The 19,966-nt window shown below is 44.4% G+C and overlaps 1 protein-coding gene across 1 annotated transcript in view; it reads right to left on the reverse strand.

Moving 5' to 3' along the window:
• The window catches only part of LOC142774772 (protein O-mannosyl-transferase TMTC1-like), a 64,054-nt gene extending 63,485 nt beyond the window's left edge, over window positions 1-569 (reverse strand). Inside the window, exon 1 of the mRNA XM_075875806.1 lies at window positions 397-569. Within this exon, the coding sequence (XP_075731921.1) occupies window positions 397-468 (72 nt within the window). The 5' untranslated portion in view covers window positions 469-569. The remainder of the gene's footprint in view (window positions 1-396) is intronic.
• Window positions 570-19,966: the final 19,397 nt, after the last annotated feature.

A 19,966-nucleotide genomic window follows, 5' to 3' on the forward strand; every position in this document is an offset into this window, starting at 1 on the left:
ATTGAGTCTTCATGCCCGCCTATTTCTTTACATCGTTTCTGCCATAATTGCCACACCGAAGATGAAGACTACAAGTGATGTACCTTATGCGTTCTTTCGCTTCACTGTCTGCTCGTATTGCTAGGTTTTGTCGCGCAAAAAAGAAACAGACCCTTTCAATTATCTTCATTATTTCGTGATTTACAATAATTCATTTCTGAGTCATCTACGATACGGCAAATCTCATATTTATTTTCTTTAAATATGAACGTAACATGTCAAACTGGTTGGCCGTTCTTGGGCACAACTTTACTGGTGCAAGATTTGATGCAAGTACCTAGAGTGCATGCAATATTTTTAACTCGAATCAGGGCATGCTCAAAGTTTCCGAGTCTTAACGTCACAGCGAACACTCACTGCCTCGGTGTGCACTGGATGTGCAGCGAACAGCATCGAGGACAGGCCCGCATGAAGCACAGATATCCTCATCACACGGCGTGCGACGACGGCCACCAAAACTGAGCATGCGCAGTGCAGGGCAACGTTGACCACGTGGTAGCCACGCACTTGTCGCCCATGGACGTAGTGGTTGGCCCTGCGAGAGAAGACATCAATATGCACATCAGGAGAAAAAAAGCACCATTCCCAATAAAAGTAACCATGAGTAGCACGTGAAGCGACGCATAGGTAGACCTAATTGATTGATTGATATATAGGGTTTACCATCCCAAAACCACCATATCATTATGAGAGACGCCGTAGTGGAGGGCTCCGTAAATTTTGACCACCTGGGGTTTTTTAACGTGCCCCCAAATCTGAGCGCACAGGCTTACAACATTTCCGCCTCCATCGGAAATACAGCCGCTGCAGCCGGGATTCGGGATTCGATCCTGTGACCTGCGACCTGCGGGTCAGCAGCCGAATACCCTAGCCACTAGACCACCACGGTGGGGCTGTTACTCGTCCCGAATTCTTGTTGGAGCTCACTAGGCGGGTTCATCGCCACACCACGCGGGAGAACATGCGTTCAACGCGCGTCTGCAGAATCTCGCTCCCTGACGCCATCACATGATTAATGAGAGATTGTGCGGGGGAGACGCCACCGCGTCTTACCCAGCCCTTTACAAAGGCCAGAACACGCTATCGCGTGGGCGCGTTCTGGAAATGCTTGGGACGCCGCACACTGGATTGAAGTCAGCCATAGGCTGCCTCACATGTTATTGTTTCCGGTGTAACGCTTCACTGATATATATTCGACCAACTGTATGGCATAAGTCGAGACATTCAATTGGGCGATTCGGCAGATAATTCTTCAATGAAGCTTTTGATTGTATTATTGAGAAGTTGTTAAGAGATGGGTCTGCGGCATTGATGAGGATAGATATTCAGAAAATTAATTCGGCAGATCCCTCATACCTTGGGAATTGGTGTTATACGCAGCATGTGGAGGGAAGGTGACCGTGTTATAAATTTTATATAGCGACACGACATTAAGTGTACAAATATCACACGCTCAGACATCTCTTGAAGAGTTGCAGATGTTTACATGACGAGTCATTTGCACTTGCGCAACGATGCCAACAGGACCATAACTATCAGCAACACCGGAAGCGATAAGCTGATGTTAAGCGCTGGTGCTCGCGAGCATGGTAGACCTGGACGCTGCTACACAAATAAACTTTACAGCACGGTACCCAACTACAATTGATGTTAACTAAACGTCCGGGCTTTATCGTAGGTGTACTTATGTAATGCATCCAAAATTGAATAGCCAGCACGGCAAGAAACAGTTCACGTTTCACGAACTTCTGTTCGAAAAATAGTTCCGAGATCTCGCGTGGCTCTGTGGTAAAATGCTTGATTGCAGCGCAAAATGCGTGGGTTCAAATCCTTCTGGGGCCATGACTATTATTCTTTTCAAGAACACACGGGGTTGCGTAATCGCCTGCATGCGAGGACTATTACGATACACCGACGTCAGTCATTAGAGTCGCCGCCCTTCTTTGTGAGCAAAAAATCACCATTGTCCGTGACCAAAATCTGCTTGTAGATCTATATAAAGAAGTAAAAAAAGATTTGTTCAAGTGCGACCTGGCTTTCGAACCTGCTATTCCTTTCCCCATGGCTCCATGCGTTCAGCCGCTTTAGCGTGGACACCAACTTGCTAACGGCCCTGAATGTACACCTTTGAGTTTCGGTGATGCTTGATTTTAGCAGCTTTACACCACCCGCGAGATGGCTCAAAGAACTGGTTTCAGCAATCGTTGTTTCAGTAAGTATAAGCCCAGCTATTATTATTAAGGGACAGGCACAACCTCCTGAAAACTGAAACGAATGCTCAGTGAGCAGGTAATGAATAGTGTCCACTACAAAAAAAAAAAAAAGACCCCATCACTCTTACGTTACAGTTCACCGTTGCTCTTTTTTTTATACGATCCCGGCTGCGGCGGCTGCATTTCCGATGGAGGCGGAAATGTTGTAGGCCCGTGGGCTCAGATTTGGGTGCACGTTAAAGAACCCCAGGTGGTCGAAATTTCCGGAGCCCTCCACTACGGCGTCTCTCATAATCATATGGTGGTTTTGGGACGTTAAATCCCACATATCAATCAATCAATCAATCAATCAATCATTTTTTCTATGTATGCGAGTTGTTTTTTTTTTTGGTAACATTTCACGTCGCGTAACGCAAGTGATTAGGCTCTCTTTTTCCCTTTGAGGATTACTATGAATTCAAATCAAGTCTGCCGTATTTACTGAGCGCCGTTCTTTCTATTGGAATCGTGTCATTCGGTCATGCGTTATCGGCAGAGGCAAAACTCCACAAAATGTAACAGTTTTAACGCGATAGCGTTAGAGAGCTCGTGTCGCAGAAATTGCGCTTTCGGGGTCGGCTCCGTTGGTTGTGAACGCAAAATCGTCCGTGAGCACGAAATCGAGAAAGAAGTAAATATAGTAGAAATTTCAGTCCCATTGAGGATTGCACCCGCGCTGTTTGCGTGGCAAGCAGACCACAAAACCACGATGTTTTTTGCAGCTTCTTTAAGGCACTTTGTTCGACAGGTGTCACGACGAAAATGAACCCTTTCGGCGATTTGTAGGCGCATTTGGGAGGCCATTAAACTACGCCGAAAAAGGTCGGGATAGTGCAGACATCGCCGCTAGAAACACACAGGAACTTTTAAACATCTCTAAAAATGGACAACTATGTCCATCTAGCGGAAAACATATCATGCCTTTCCAAAAACTTTGATCAAGCAAACAGCGAACGATAGATAATGATCTGCCGCCATCTGTAAGGCATTGTGAGACTCTCAACGGCAAGCGCGCGGCGTTTATCTTGGAGGACATGCAACTCTTGCTTTAGATCAAAAACCTGTATGTACAAGTTGATGGATGGTAGCGCAGACAACGAACACGGACAAGAGAAGGCACATAGACACAACACAGCGCTAACTTTCAACAACAGTTTATTACACGCAGATCTCCGTGGTGTATGCGATCCACCACGCCAACGTCGCACGTGCGTAGCTCTAAAAACCATCAAATATAACCAACGCGCGTGTTCCAATACTTTACAATTTTATATTTTTCAATCTTTTTTTACTTTTTCTTTCTTCCTTTTATCCCATGTTACCACAAACCCTATCGCGAATACATGTAATCAAGTTCCTTATCTGTCAACACCACTGATGGGCTGCTCACACACGTGTCACCTAGCTCTGCAATTCTGCCGGCCTCCAATACCAACCGCGTCATCTCGTGCCTACTTCTATTGATTATAACCGTTTCCTTGAATTTCGGTGTGCAATTACATCTCTGGCAATGAAGGGAAAGAAAACCATCAGGAACAACACTATTTACTTTGTTATTGTGCTCGCGCAAGCGATCGTTTATGCATCTACTGGTCTGACCGATATAACACTTTCCACAAGTAAGTGGAATGAGGTATACAACACACATGATGCACTCCACAAATAGGTTTCTATGTTTCTTTTGGCATACATTTGATTTTCCCTTGTCTGGTCTTGTGCTTCTGCAAAGACTCACCAACTTATTGGGTGCCGAGAAAACTACGTTAGTGCCACATTTTTCCGCAATCTTTTTTATCCTGTGAGAAACCTTATGCATGTATGGAATTACGGCAAAACTTTCCTTTCTTGAGCTCACCCTATCCATCCCTTCACATCTTTTCTCCAGCACTTTTTTGTGCAATCCTTCAGCAACGGACACGACGAGGCTCTTGGGGTACCCGGCATTGCTTAGCCTCGAGACCTGTTGTCTGAAGCTTTCATTCATGAGGCACCGGCAGGACTTCTTTAGTGCCTCACTCAAGCACATCTTCGCAATGCCTCGTTTTACCAGTTTAGTATGCGCTGAGTGAAACTGTAGTAAAGGCTTACTTGCTCTGGGCTCGTAACACCAGCATGTCTTTTCATCTGAGAATTGAAAGTTAATGTCAAGAAATCTGAGCCTTCCGTCACATGGCATTTCAAAAGTCACTTCAAGTGGGTTAAGCCCCTCACGAAAAACGCTACACACGCTACTACATTGAGTAGCAAAATCTGCAGTTCTGTCATTGATAAACACTAAAAAGTCATCGACGTACCTAAATACGTGCACAACATTGTATTCATTTAGGCGTCCTGATAGCCTCCTGTCCATTTCAGCCAAAAACAAATTACTTAAAACTGGTGCTAAGCACGAGCCAATGCATACTCCTTGTTTTTGCAGATACAGGGTACCATTGTTTTCAATAAACGTTGACGACAAGTAAAACCTAAGTAATTCTAAGAAATTGTCGACGGACGTACCTGCTTGTGAGCTAAATCTAACGGCACCGTACTCATCGATGCATTCGCCAACACTTGTTAATACTGCTGATTGTGGCAGAGAATAGTACAGATCTTTTATGTCAGCCGAAAACGCTTTTAACCCTATGTTTTTTCGTTCCCTGACGAAACTTATCACCTGTTCCGAATTTTTTGTCAGGAAGGGGTCATTTATGTCAAGCAAGTTTAATGTTCTTTGCAGATACACAGCTACAGCTTTTTGCCACGTGTCCTTCTCCGACACTATCACTCTGAACGGTACTCCTTCCTTATGCGTTTTAGCACTAAAGAACACATCCAGACTGTCATTTTTACTTTTTCTGATACCGCTAAGCACACCTTCTAGATTCATCCTCTTACAAAGTTCTATTGCTTTTCCCCTCACTTTTTCAATCGAAATACTTTTCTTTTCGCTGAACACTGCCGTAATAGCACTTTTAGCCTTTTCTTTAAATTCATCATGCGAGAAAACCGCAAACCCTCCTTCTTTATCGACTGGAAGTACACTCAGAGCATGCTGTGTCAAGTAAGTTTCCACGCGTTTGAGAGGCAAACTGCGGCATGGAGGCCTACACAATTTTAAAGCGTCCACACCTTCGTTGATGATCCTGGTGGCTTGATCCTCGGGAACCCGCTTCGACACTTGACGTACAATTGATACGAGTTCCGGCTTGTTCTTTTGAGGTTGCACGGCAAACTTTGGCCCAAGTCCCAATACTTCTAGTACAAAGTCCGGTAGGCAGATGCCTTCTGCCACATGAACGTTGGAGGTTGCACTCACGCGCACTTTGTCCACCAAATCACGTAACAGTCGTAATTGAAGCTTCCAGTGGAATTCTATCATTTGGTCTGCCAGACGTAGATGCTTTCGAAAGTGAATCTCCGCTGCATATGACTCGTAAGTTCGATGCATCTGCGCCCGTAGGTAGGCTCTGAAAAGGCGTACCTGTCGAAGCCATTCCGAGCGCTGAATTTTCATGATCCTCGTTCTGTGCCCATCTGAAGGGGTACACCCTCCGAAGAGCGCTCGAACATCCTCTGGTAGAATCTTGTTCCTTATGGAAAAGCTGAGCGTTCTTGCCTTGCACACGGCGTTGACGATGAGGGCTACAACACCCGAAGGATCTCGCAGTACATGAACGAAAGAGCCCGTTGAACGAGAAATGAAGTCAATGAGGGTGGCGATTTGGGCTTGTTGGTATGGTTGCATGATGATGAGATCCTTCGGGTGTTGTAGCCCTCATCGTCAACGCCGTGTGCAAGGCAAGAACGCTCAGCTTTTCCATAAGGAACAAGATTCTACCAGAGGATGTTCGAGCGCTCTTCGGAGGGTGTACCCCTTCAGATGGGCACAGAACGAGGATCATGAAAATTCAGCGCTCGGAATGGCTTCGACAGGTACGCCTTTTCAGAGCCTACCTACGGGCGCAGATGCATCGAACTTACGAGTCATATGCAGCGGAGATTCACTTTCGAAAGCATCTACGTCTGGCAGACCAAATGATAGAATTCCACTGGAAGCTTCAATTACGACTGTTACGTGATTTGGTGGACAAAGTGCGCGTGAGTGCAACCTCCAACGTTCATGTGGCAGAAGGCATCTGCCTACCGGACTTTGTACTAGAAGTATTGGGACTTGGGCCAAAGTTTGCCGTGCAACCTCAAAAGAACAAGCCGGAACTCGTATCAATTGTACGTCAAGTGTCGAAGCGGGTTCCCGAGGATCAAGCCACCAGGATCATCAACGAAGGTGTGGACGCTTTAAAATTGTGTAGGCCTCCATGCCGCAGTTTGCCTCTCAAACGCGTGGAAACTTACTTGACACAGCATGCTCTGAGTGTACTTCCAGTCGATAAAGAAGGAGGGTTTGCGGTTTTCTCGCATGATGAATTTAAAGAAAAGGCTAAAAGTGCTATTACGGCAGTGTTCAGCGAAAAGAAAAGTATTTCGATTGAAAAAGTGAGGGGAAAAGCAATAGAACTTTGTAAGAGGATGAATCTAGAAGGTGTGCTTAGCGGTATCAGAAAAAGTAAAAATGACAGTCTGGATGTGTTCTTTAGTGCTAAAACGCATAAGGAAGGAGTACCGTTCAGAGTGATAGTGTCGGAGAAGGACACGTGGCAAAAAGCTGTAGCTGTGTATCTGCAAAGAACATTAAACTTGCTTGACATAAATGACCCCTTCCTGACAAAAAATTCGGAACAGGTGATAAGTTTCGTCAGGGAACGAAAAAACATAGGGTTAAAAGCGTTTTCGGCTGACATAAAAGATCTGTACTATTCTCTGCCACAATCAGCAGTATTAACAAGTGTTGGCGAATGCATCGATGAGTACGGTGCCGTTAGATTTAGCTCACAAGCAGGTACGTCCGTCGACAATTTCTTAGAATTACTTAGGTTTTACTTGTCGTCAACGTTTATTGAAAACAATGGTACCCTGTATCTGCAAAAACAAGGAGTATGCATTGGCTCGTGCTTAGCACCAGTTTTAAGTAATTTGTTTTTGGCTGAAATGGACAGGAGGCTATCAGGACGCCTAAATGAATACAATGTTGTGCACGTATTTAGGTACGTCGATGACTTTTTAGTGTTTATCAATGACAGAACTGCAGATTTTGCTACTCAATGTAGTAGCGTGTGTAGCGTTTTTCGTGAGGGGCTTAACCCACTTGAAGTGACTTTTGAAATGCCATGTGACGGAAGGCTCAGATTTCTTGACATTAACTTTCAATTCTCAGATGAAAAGACATGCTGGTGTTACGAGCCCAGAGCAAGTAAGCCTTTACTACAGTTTCACTCAGCGCATACTAAACTGGTAAAACGAGGCATTGCGAAGATGTGCTTGAGTGAGGCACTAAAGAAGTCCTGCCGGTGCCTCATGAATGAAAGCTTCAGACAACAGGTCTCGAGGCTAAGCAATGCCGGGTACCCCAAGAGCCTCGTCGTGTCCGTTGCTGAAGGATTGCACAAAAAAGTGCTGGAGAAAAGATGTGAAGGGATGGATAGGGTGAGCTCAAGAAAGGAAAGTTTTGCCGTAATTCCATACATGCATAAGGTTTCTCACAGGATAAAAAAGATTGCGGAAAAATGTGGCACTAACGTAGTTTTCTCGGCACCCAATAAGTTGGTGAGTCTTTGCAGAAGCACAAGACCAGACAAGGGAAAATCAAATGTATGCCAAAAGAAACATAGAAACCTATTTGTGGAGTGCATCATGTGTGTTGTATACCTCATTCCACTTACTTGTGGAAAGTGTTATATCGGTCAGACCAGTAGATGCATAAACGATCGCTTGCGCGAGCACAATAACAAAGTAAATAGTGTTGTTCCTGATGGTTTTCTTTCCCTTCATTGCCAGAGATGTAATTGCACACCGAAATTCAAGGAAACGGTTATAATCAATAGAAGTAGGCACGAGATGACGCGGTTGGTATTGGAGGCCGGCAGAATTGCAGAGCTAGGTGACACGTGTGTGAGCAGCCCATCAGTGGTGTTGACAGATAAGGAACTTGATTACATGTATTCGCGATAGGGTTTGTGGTAACATGGGATAAAAGGAAGAAAGAAAAAGTAAAAAAAGATTGAAAAATATAAAATTGTAAAGTATTGGAACACGCGCGTTGGTTATATTTGATGGTTTTTAGAGCTACGCACGTGCGACGTTGGCGTGGTGGATCGCATACACCACGGAGATCTGCGTGTAATAAACTGTTGTTGAAAGTTAGCGCTGTGTTGTGTCTATGTGCCTTCTCTTGTCCGTGTTCGTTGTCTGCGCTACCATCCATCATCATGCAACCATACCAACAAGCCCAAATCGCCACCCTCACTGTATGTACAATTCGCACGCACGTGTGGTACAGTTTACTATGTGTGTGTGCGTGTGTGCGTGTGTGTCTATGTGTGTGTGTGTATGTGTGTATGTGTGTGTGTGTGTGTGTGTGTGCGTGTGTGTCTATGTGTGTGTGTGTGTATGTGTGTATGTGTGTGTGTGTGCGTGTGTGTCTATGCGTGTGTGTGCGTGTGTGTGTATGTGTGTGTGTGTATGTGTGTGTGCTGTGCGCACGTGGTGTGTGTGCACGTGGTGTGTGTGTGTGTGCGTGCGTGTGTGCGTGTGTGTCTATGTGTGTGTGTATGTGTGCGTGTGTGCGTGTGTGTCTATGTGTGTGTGTGTGTGCGTGTGTGTGTATGTGTGTGCGTGTGCGTGTATGTGTGTGTGCGTGTGTGTGGTGTGTGCACGTGGTGTGTGTGTGCACGTGGTGTGTGTGTGTATGTGTGTGCGTGTGTGTCTATGTGTGTGTGTATGTGTGTATGTGTGCGTGTGTGCGTGTGTGTCTATGTGTGTGTGTGTGCGTGTGTGTGTATGTGTGTGTGTGCGTGTATGTGTGTGTGCGTGTGTGTGGTGTGTGCACGTGGTGTGTGTGTGTGTGCACGTGGTGTGTGTGTGTGCATGTGCGTATGTGCACGTGTGCGTGTGCACGCGCGCAAGAAAACATATTAATAAATATGCACGTAGCGGTTGAAGGGTGTACTAGGCGCCGGAGTTTGCTGTCACGTTCTACTCCTAAAGGCGATGCTTCAATGTCCCCCAATTGTTTTTTTTTTTTTTTTGCTGTTCTCTCTACGGAGTACCACTTCACCCTCGAAAAGACTGCAGCAGCAGGGAATCGGCATGTTTGGATGCTTCTCTTTTCAAAAGGAAGCACGTAGAAAGTGCAAGCCGTGACTCACCAAGGGCGTCACTAAAAAAAAAAAAAACCACGGTTTTCGTGGATGATGCGGGTCGGTATCGCTTTTCCATTTTTGTTTTTCTTTTCGTGTGTGTCAGCTTGTGCAGCACAAGCTGTTACAGGGTACATGCATATGTAAGTATATAGATGCATAATCTACTAGCCCCGCCGCAGTGGTCTAGTGGCTAAGGTACTTGGCTGCTGACCCGCAGGTCGCGGGTTCAAATCCCAGCTGCGGCAGCTGCATTTCCGATGGAGGCGGAAATGTCGTAGGCCCGTGTGCTCAGATTTGAGTGCACGTTAAAGAACGCCAGGTGGTCGAAACTTCCGGAGCCCTCCACTACGGCGTCTCTCATAATCATATGGTGGTTTTGGGACGTTAAACGCCACAAATCAATCATTCATGCATAATCTACTATTCCAAGCAACAAGAAGGAACGTGCCACTCTTTCGTAGAGGAAGAAGCTTTTTTTGTCTTATGGCACCTATTTCAGGGCTTCCTTCTGGGTGGTTACTGAACAATTAGGCGCGCACTTTAGCTACTTGGGCTAAACCAAGTGGCCGTACTCGCCTTCAAAACAGGGCAACATTGCCTTCTTTTTAAACAAATCTCCAAGCGGCACCTGCACTTTTCAGTGCTGGTTCAGAGAATGCGTTATGTACACGGAGTAAAAATATAGTTTTCTGTGCTCTGAGAAGTGCTGGAGATCAGGCGGAGCTGCAGGTACACATGTAATTGAGTCGTTCCTAAACACAAGCTCACGCACGAAATTAGTCCTTTTTTTCTTTCTGAACAACCTCTGTATATCCCAGCAGAACTGGCTGCGAAATTGCAGTGTGCACGCATATGCACTTGCTGTCGGTTTTTAATACGTTTGTATTAGCTCGAATTCTTTATCTGTGGCTCGGCCACATTGCCTATAAGTCTATTATAACAATGCGCAAATATTCTCTGTCATACGCATCCGAATTATTTTCCGCCACACGTCTCGAACAATTCACATCGCGGGACACTACTACAGACTACAGTAACACAAAAAAAACTCTTTCTAGAAAACACTCATCCTTGTTGTTTTAGTATAAACATCAACATAAGCCTTCGCTTCCTTTTTATGTGTAATTTAGATTGATTGATTGATTGATTGATTGATTGATTGGTATGTGGGGTTGAACGTCCCAAAACCACCGTATCATCACTGGAGCCCATCACTACGGCGTGAGAGACGCCGTAGTGATGGGCTCCAGAAATTCTGACCACCTCTGGTTCTTTAACGTGCACCCAAATCTGAACACAGGGGCCTACAGCATTTTCACCTCCATCGAAAATGCAGCCACCGCAGCCGGGATTCGATCCCGCGACTTGCGGTGCAGCAGCTAGACCTTAGTCACTAGACCACCGCGGCAGGGCTGTATGAAATTTTGCCTCGTTCGGTAAACAGTGACAACAGGTTCAAAGTTATCTGCGAAAGTTGACGATTTCATAAGGGCTCCTTCAAAACATGACTCTAAGGTCATTACCCTCTATGCTTCTTTTCCTTGCTCTTTACGTGCTTCTAAATGATTTTTCAATAATACTTTCTTGACATAATCTCTGCTTCCGAATATCGAAGCTGAAGCGGGCTTTTCGCGTCGTGCACATACTCGAACCTTTCATGCACGATAACAGTACCCTTGGCGCTTTCAAAGTCCATATTGCGCTCCACCGAGTGGTGGTTGAGAGGAAAATAGAGAGTTGGAGCACCTCCCTGGAGGGTGTAGATACGAGCACCGATGGCATAGTTTAATCCCAGCGGGTACTTGTCATGAACGGCATCGGGGTTCGTGTCAAAGGCCTTAACCTCCCAGCGTTTCAGAGGGCGTCCTTTCCCCCTTTCGTCCTCTACACTTCTCTCTAAAGCTGCGGGATGAAATCGGATTCCCCTCGTCGCTTCTTTCCATTACATTTTTCTCATTCTTTGCTGATAACGGGACACTAGGGATTCGTTCGCTGGTATTTTCTTCATTACATCCTATTTTAAGAGCATAAAGAAATAAGAGGGTCTTTTACACAGGCACCAACCACACTGCCGCCCACCAAGCAGGCCTCTATGTGGTATAGAGAACGGGCGATAGGAATTCCACTTAAGACTTAAGACTCGCTAATCACTTTAACCAACATTTCATTAACGCTGCTATTCCTGCTCCCTACCCCACCTGCGCTGCAACGTCGGGAATAACAAACTCAAGTCTTATTGTCGAAAGCATTTTCTTCCAGCCTACTGATGAATACGAAGTCTGCGCTACATTTCAATCCTTGAAAAATACTAATGCGTTAGACACAAACAACCTGCAACTAGGCCCTATTAAGCATTGAATAACTTCTATTTCTCCTGCTCTTGCTCACATATTCAATTTAACGCTTCAATCGGGCGTATTCGCATAGGCAATTAAATACGCCAGAGTTTCGGCAATATTGAAAGCAGGTAGCCCTAATGACCCCAATAACTACCGGCCAGTTTCGGTGTTACCTGTGGTTTCTAAGGGGCTAGAAAAAATTATACACTGTCGCATGGTCAATTTCTTAGATAAGTTTGGTATCATAACTAACGCGCAACACGGATTTAGGAAACACAGGTCAACAGAAACAGCCCTTCTGTCAATCAAGGAAACGATAATAAGGAACATAGAAAGGAAATCCTATGCGCTGGCGTTATTTATAGATTTTAGTAAGGCATTCGACTGCCTAAGTCATAACATTTTATTAGACAAACTAGAATGCTACGGAGTACGTGGTAGCTGCTTATCACTGTTTAAGTCTTACTTATGTGACAGATACCAGTGTGTTTACGTGAACGGTCACAGGTCGTCTTGTCTAATAAACAACATTGGCGTGCCTCAAGGAAGCGTTTTAGGGCCGCTTTTATTTAATATCTACATTAATGACATTTTGAACCTTAATACTAATGCTGAATTTATTATATACGCTGATGACAGCACTGTCATATTGTCTGGGAACGACGTGAGCAACTTGACAACGGATTGCAATGAACTGCTAAGAAAGTTATCTACCTGGTCTCAGCTAAATCAACTTAGGATCAACGCGAAGAAAACTAAGGTAATTATTTTTCGCTCCAAGAACAAATTGCTTCCGTTAAATAATACTATTGCTTTTGAAGGTCAAAAAATCGAAATAGTTGACAGTCACAAAATCCTTGGCGTGCACTTTTCTTCACAACTTACTTGGGACATGCATGTAAATTACCTATGTTAAAAGCTCTCCTCTGTGACAGGTGTCTTGTCACGATGTCGTAGTTTGCTACCTAAAAAGGCCAAAGTACAGATTTATAATGCTTTATTTCATGCCCACTTAAATTATTGCGCCTTAGTGTGGAGTACAACCACTATAACTAACATACGTAAAATTCTGATGCTACAGAAGAAGATTATTCGCTATATTGACAACATAGACTATTATTCTAGCACCAGAGAAGCATTTCCTAAGTACAACATTATTAGAATTGACAACCTTTATACTTTTCGTTTATTACATACTGTGCGATATGCTTCTGAATCCCTCAAGAACTATATAAAACAGTTGGCATCGTTAGAACGTCGTAGAATTAATGTGAACACAAGGAACCCTGAGACATGGTCAGTTCCATATTTCAGGACGCACTACAAACATCAATCGTTGGCATATAACCTACGATCTGCTTTAAATAAATACAAAGACATTGACACGGTCAGTAAAAAAGGCTTCCGCTTATATTTCGTTCACTTGTAATATCACATACTGTGACTTTCTGTGTAATTGAATTGTGCGTAACTTATGTTGTTTCTTCAACACAGTCTTCTGCTTACATGAATTTCTTGCTGTGTTATATGGCTAGTGTTTTCTTGTTATTTTGTCCCGAATAGCTAGTATTGCTACATTGGTACGGTATTATTATTCTGTGTTAATATTATTTATGTTTATTACTTATGCTATAGCCGTATTTTATTGTATATAGCACTTTTTTATTTATTTTTTCTAGCACTTTTTATGCTCATGTATTTATTTTCACTTTTTCTTCCTGCAATCTTCATGCTGGAAATCCCTGTAAATCGCTGTATATGTACATACGATATGGTATTCTGTTTTACTTGTTGGTTTTTTTCGTCTGCTTGCTGTTACTGCCCTGCATAGTCTGGTCGTTGGGTCTCGTAAAGCTACTTATGTAGCTTTTAACCCAACGCAACCATCCATTATGTATAAACTGGTAAATAAAATTGAATTGAATTGAATTGAATTGACTTTCCGTTGTCGATTCCACAAAAAGAACGACTGTTGCGGGATAGCGAAACTCTCATTTCTCGTGGAAATGAACCGTATAGTTATGGTGTGCCATGTGCCCCAATAAGAACCATGTGTTGCGTTAATAATTGTCAAGAATGGCCTGCTGGGCAAGATATAAGCACTACAGGTGCAAAAAAAAAACTGTATACGGGATGAAATAGGACTTTTAAATCTCTATTATGAAATATGTGCAAGGTTCTTGAAAAGTTTTCAGAAATATAAAATATCAGGCAAATGCTACTTAAGTTGTATACCTGTACAACGATTTTTTATCTAGCCATAGGCATACAAAAATCATTAATACATCTTTTCCAACAGTAATTAAGAGGTTAAGCTAATTTACGCTTATAATTAGTCGAGTTAGGCAGTCATAATTTTGAGATTTAAAAAAAAACGGACTCTAGTGAACCGCGCCAAAGCGCCACTTCTGTATTATTCCAAGACGTTCAAAAAGAATCAAAAAGAATGCTAATAATACCGGAGGGTCAACGTCCTAAAACAAAGCCACCATATGATTATGGGAAACGTCGTACTGGCAGGGTACGGGAAATTTCGACTATATGGAGTCAATTCTTTAGCGCTGACTTAAATCTATGTATACGGGCCTGACACATTTCGGTCTCCATCGACAATTCAGCCGCCACGGCGAGGACCCGATCCGATGACCTTCGGGTGTGCCATAACCACTAGACTAGTGTGGAGCAGCTTTCCAAAAAGAATGATCCTCTGAGAGCAATGACGAGGAGGCATTTTTTGAGCGTAGATGTGCGGACTACGCTAGCAATTTCAGCCCTTATGGCACACATTGATTTCAAAAACGCGGAAGAAACACACATTCGTAATCGTTTGCTTGATCCATAATGTTATTGGGGAGATGTGCATGTTGCGCTCATTGGCACTTTGGTTTAAGTTTCACCACTTAACTTTGTTGAATTTCATTGCCCCAAAACTGTTAGAGGCCGCTTTTTCTATATCTCAACGCCGCAATCTGTTCTTCGCGTGAAAAAATTCAGTCTCTCCATTTCACATAACATCCTAACTACAGTATTGAAATATTTAATAAATTTAACCTTCCTGAATAGTGTTCCTAATAATATGCTAAACCATCTGAAGCTTCCTAGCTATATAGAAAATCAATTGAGAAGACAGAGTGAAAACTACTCATTTTCCTGTTTTTTTTAAAGTTTTCGACAAATTTATTATTACACCCGCTTTAATAAGTGAGCAAAGTCGACACCGGGCATATATCAACGGATTCGCATAAATAGACATATTGTTTCAGTATACTCCCATGAAACAATACTGTATTTCAAATAGACATAAAAATACACACGCCACTTGAATCCAAACTATGGAAGGAAAAACATCTGCGGGGAGCTAGGCCATGTTTGTAAGCAAAAATATATACGAATATAAAAAGAAAGGCGAAGCATGTGCTAGGAAACAGTAATGTTCATGAACGGTACCTTTAGCGACCCAATTTGCTCCTTGACCGTGCTGAGTCAAGCTAGTGACGCAAGCTTGACCGAATACGTAAAGCCATCTGTGACCTTAAACTGAGGAACACCACCACGCATGATCATGTCCTGGCACGTTCCGCGTAACCTCGATTCACTGTGGTTTCTCTACGGCGGGTTGGTCTTTTTAAGTGCTTTACGCATTTATTTGTCCGCGACCCGAAGAAATAGTGCGCTTTCTGCAGTGCCAAGAATGCCAACTCTTTCGCCACCGACGAGCAATGATGGTAGCAGCAGAGATTCGTTCGAACCGGCCATAAGGCGACCATCAGAATATGACTTCTCACCATCTGCCGCAATAGTGTATTGCTGCGCATTATCTAAAAACGTTTAGCCCAGTGTGACCAAAGCTCGTGCGCTCTGTTTTACATACGTAGCACCTGCAGATAAAACAAAAATGCAATAGGAGCGCTAACGACAACCGCAAAGCTCTGGCCACGAAGCCTGCAGCATGCTGCACGCGTCTGTGTTATTATCACGTGCATCGTGCCACTTCGGAGTTTTGAGATTGGCCCTCGCACTCGCAGCGCTAATTGGCCTCTTCGTACCGGCGCATGTGTCAGCCATCGCAGGTACGTGACAAGCGAGACAAGTGAACGGTATACAGAATCCCGCCCCGCCCTCTGGTGTGAAGACACCGATAGGACAAGGCTCAATTGTTTTGTGCTTGCCTCATTGTGTTGCAGATCAACGCAAAAGCAAAACTAGTCGCACCTTGCAGGGGCGCATTTGTCATTTTTTTATCCAGTCTTATTTGCTGTGTGCTGCAACAGCCACTATTCTTGTTGTAAAGGCAAGAGTGGGTAGACGCCACGTTTTTAATTAATTGCGTTGCCATTCGCCGACGCAAAATAACTCGCAAAAGTTGAACAAAAGAAGCTCAATTATATGCTGTTGTTTTGTTCAGATAATCAATAGTTAATGCTGAATATATGCTCGCAGAATAGAAGCGTTGCCATAGTACCTGTTTATTCTTTCGGGAGTAGCTTGACTTGCTTTTAAATGTATCGTTCACGGAAGGGTCTACCTAATGATAGTTCGGGCAGAGCGCCGCTGGATGGGTCAACCACGTATTCACAGAAAAGAATAGCAAAACAGAATAGAACAATGGTGTTGATCTTGTCTTGAGGTCTTATTACATACACCTCGGACGTAAGGAAGCGACATCTCGTTCAGTGGTGAGCCTTTTTGCTCACGTAGGTAAACATCTTGAATATTAGACGCAACTCCTTGGCACTGCTTACTTCACACACACACACACACACACACACACACACACACACACACACACACACACACACACACACACACACACACACACACACACACACACACACACACACGCACATACACACCCGCACGCACACGCACACACACACACACAAACACACACAAACACACACACACACACACACATCTATTGACGAGCACACTCCTCGAAGATCGTCTAGCGAGTCTGCAACTCTGAATGCGTGTATGAATGGGGGAATGTCAAGTCGCACTTGCTTTTGAAGATGGTATATCATCAGCTAGTTCGACAGCATATTTTAGTGTATATATGGTTTCTTGAGGGTTGCAAGGATGATTGGAAAAAGAGCCTGTCACGATGATACATAAACATCACGCCTGAAAAGGCAGTAAAGTGTACGCATCGGTTCGTCGAGAACATTGCTGAGAGGGGACCACCTTTTCTGCTCTCCTCCAGCTCATGACCCTCATTTCTCGTGTTCGCTGCGAAATGGCAAAAAATAACCCCCCTTTCCTCCCCCCGCCAGACACACAGGCAAGTTAACACAAATACAAAAAGAAAAGGAAAGCAACTCAAGGAGCAAGCGAGAAAGCTGGCATGATCGAGGAGCACCCTACCGGACGTTCGTGTGGGGTCCTCTGGGCGCTATACGCATCGAAGCATGTAGAATTGGGCGAGGGGGGGTTGTAGTGAGGATTTACAGTTAGTTGTTTGCCAGAACATGACATCCCAAAGGGCAGCACCCCGCCTACGGAAACGCCACGTGCCCCTCGCCCCACCGTGTATTGATGGGAGGGTAGAATAATGGCACGAATCCGCCCTCCCCCTTTTTTTAAGCTGAGTGGCTGCACGGATGTTCTGTGGTCCCCTAGTTGGGTGGACTGCCCGTCCCGTCTCGCTGTGAGACAAGTGCCCATTGTGCGGTGGCGTCGACCGCTTTATATACGCGTGCACCCAAGTCACGAACCCAAAGACGGCGCCGTTCTTTTCGCGCTCTGTGGTTCCTCGGCATATAGATTGTGTGGAAGGCGGAGTGCTCATCCGCGAACGAGTAATCTACCTTCCAGCTTCTTGTAGCTTCGTGTAGCAGTTGTGAAGAAATCCAACGTATCGTATACTTGAATTTCACTGTTTCACTGTATTTCACGAGCAATGGTTACGGTAAAAGCAATGTGGTAGTACGTGTTTCTATCAAGCAGTTCGCAGCGGTGGTGCAGCGGTTACGGTGGCTGGTTGCTGACCTAAAGGTTGCGGGTTCAATTCCAGCTGCGACGGTCGCATTTTTGTGGAGGTGAAAAGGTAGATGCTCGTGTATTGTGCGATGTCAGTGCGTATTAAAGAGGACCTGGTCGGTCCTGACCAATCGGTCCTGAGTAGGTCGGTCATGACAAGTCTACTCAGAGACCAGATTTTGTGAGCCCTTTACAACGACGTCCCTCGTAATCACATCGCAGTTCTGAGTAGTAAAACCGAAATAATATTATTTTATATGTTGTGTAGTGGTGATACACGACAATGATAGAGTACAACGCCATTCGAAGTGTGCAGTTCTGGTACTTGTTTGATACGAAGATTGCAAATCACGAGGATTTTTTTTCCAAATGATCGGGCAACGATTAGGCGCTGCCACGGAGACAACGTGTATATATTACAACTTCAGATCTTCCGAGTCCGCTGTCTAGAGAAAGAGGGAATGCAGCGAAAACAGCGACGCCAACCAGACTATGGGCAGTATGATACCCTACAAAAGAAACGAGGTCGGAAAAGACAAAATAATCATCAAGTAGGGTGATAGCGGATGCCCAATCTGAAGAACTCGGTGCGTACGCTTTGCAAACCCGAAGAGCACGCACGACGTCTTGCCTGTGAATACGGTAGACGATACAACGTTAACGTGACGAGCCGGTTAAGTTGCGCAATTCAGTACTTGAGATGTTTCACGTCTGCACGCATACGTAAAACGTGGCGCTTTACAGCTAATGGCTGCTATAAAGCTTTCTTCCGCTGTAAAATTAGGTAAAGCGTAAAATAGGCAAGGAGCATCCCTCATAATGGGCATGAACAGGGAACACGCGCAAGCGAATAACTTCCGAGTTCTCGCGACTAGTTGCGCGCACGTAACACGTCTTCGAATGAAACCTGCAGCACTGAGCGAGCTCCGACGCTTTGTTTATTCTGCATTTCTTTTTACAGCTGCTTGCTTTATATATTTATTTATTTCGTAATACTATCCGGGCCAAAGGCATTGTGGAGAAGGGTCAAACATAATTTTTACTCATACATTGTTAGCAAATAATAAAAATAAATCAATGAAAAACAATAAAGAACAAAATATAAGCATTGTGTACAAACAGAACAAGTAAGTGCGTTTATAAAGTGCTAGTTAGCGCAGAACAAAACAAGCGATGATCGGTCAAGATGGCCACATATCCTGGAAGGCGGTTGCAGTCTACTGATGTTCTGGGAATAAATGAATCGCTGCAGATTAATCCGAACTACAGCTTCCTAGTGAACGATCCTGCCACAACGGCGCAGACTTATTTTTGACATGGCCAATTTTTTGTGAATGAATCATCCCGATATTATAAAATGACTCACAGTCTGTAAGGCTATTTCATCACAAATAACTAAACAAGTACAATTTTCAATATAATCAATAATTCTCCATCTCTCTATAAGTTGAAAACTCCTTTTTAGTGCAGAGCATTTCTTAGTCGCGTAATTTCGCGCTCGGCGTCGGCGGCAGCGCCGTTCGCACTGCGAATGCTCGCATCTCGTGCGGGCTCAGGAAGGCACCCTCAAAACTATCGCTTTCCTCCCCCTCTCTCGCCTCGCAAAGCACAAACTGGCAGAGTCTGCTATAGTAAAAACAAATAAAAAAAAACGACGGCTCGCTCTCCACAACCGGTAACTGTAGGCACTGGATCGCGGGTTAGAAATTAAGTCATGGGCGCCTTTACTCGGCTTTCGCTGCGCCTTCAATGTCGTAAGCCTTCTGTCGCTTCTGGGGTGTTTCTACAGTTTTCGTTGCCTTTCCCGTTTGCTATTTTAGGGCTAAGGATTGCCTTCTTTTTTTAACTGACCAGTGGTGAGCAACAAGACCTCCCCCACGTATGTGGCACATACCAGCCTATGGTGATGATAACTTTCTGATAGAGCGCGAATGTTTCTGTGACAAATACCCATTTGTTGTGCTAAATGTTGGCGTATTCATCGTCAGGGGACCAGCGGTAAGCCTGCATTGGTGTTTATTCAATTTATTTGGCACATAAGGGATGGGTGGCGCATGGCAGGCCACACAGGATAGACCGCCCAAATTACTGCTGCCTTAAACAGCTTGCCTCTCAATAG

Source organism: Rhipicephalus microplus, chromosome 10 (genome assembly GCF_043290135.1).
Source record: "Rhipicephalus microplus isolate Deutch F79 chromosome 10, USDA_Rmic, whole genome shotgun sequence".
Classification (NCBI taxonomy): Eukaryota; Metazoa; Arthropoda; class Arachnida; order Ixodida; family Ixodidae; genus Rhipicephalus; species Rhipicephalus microplus.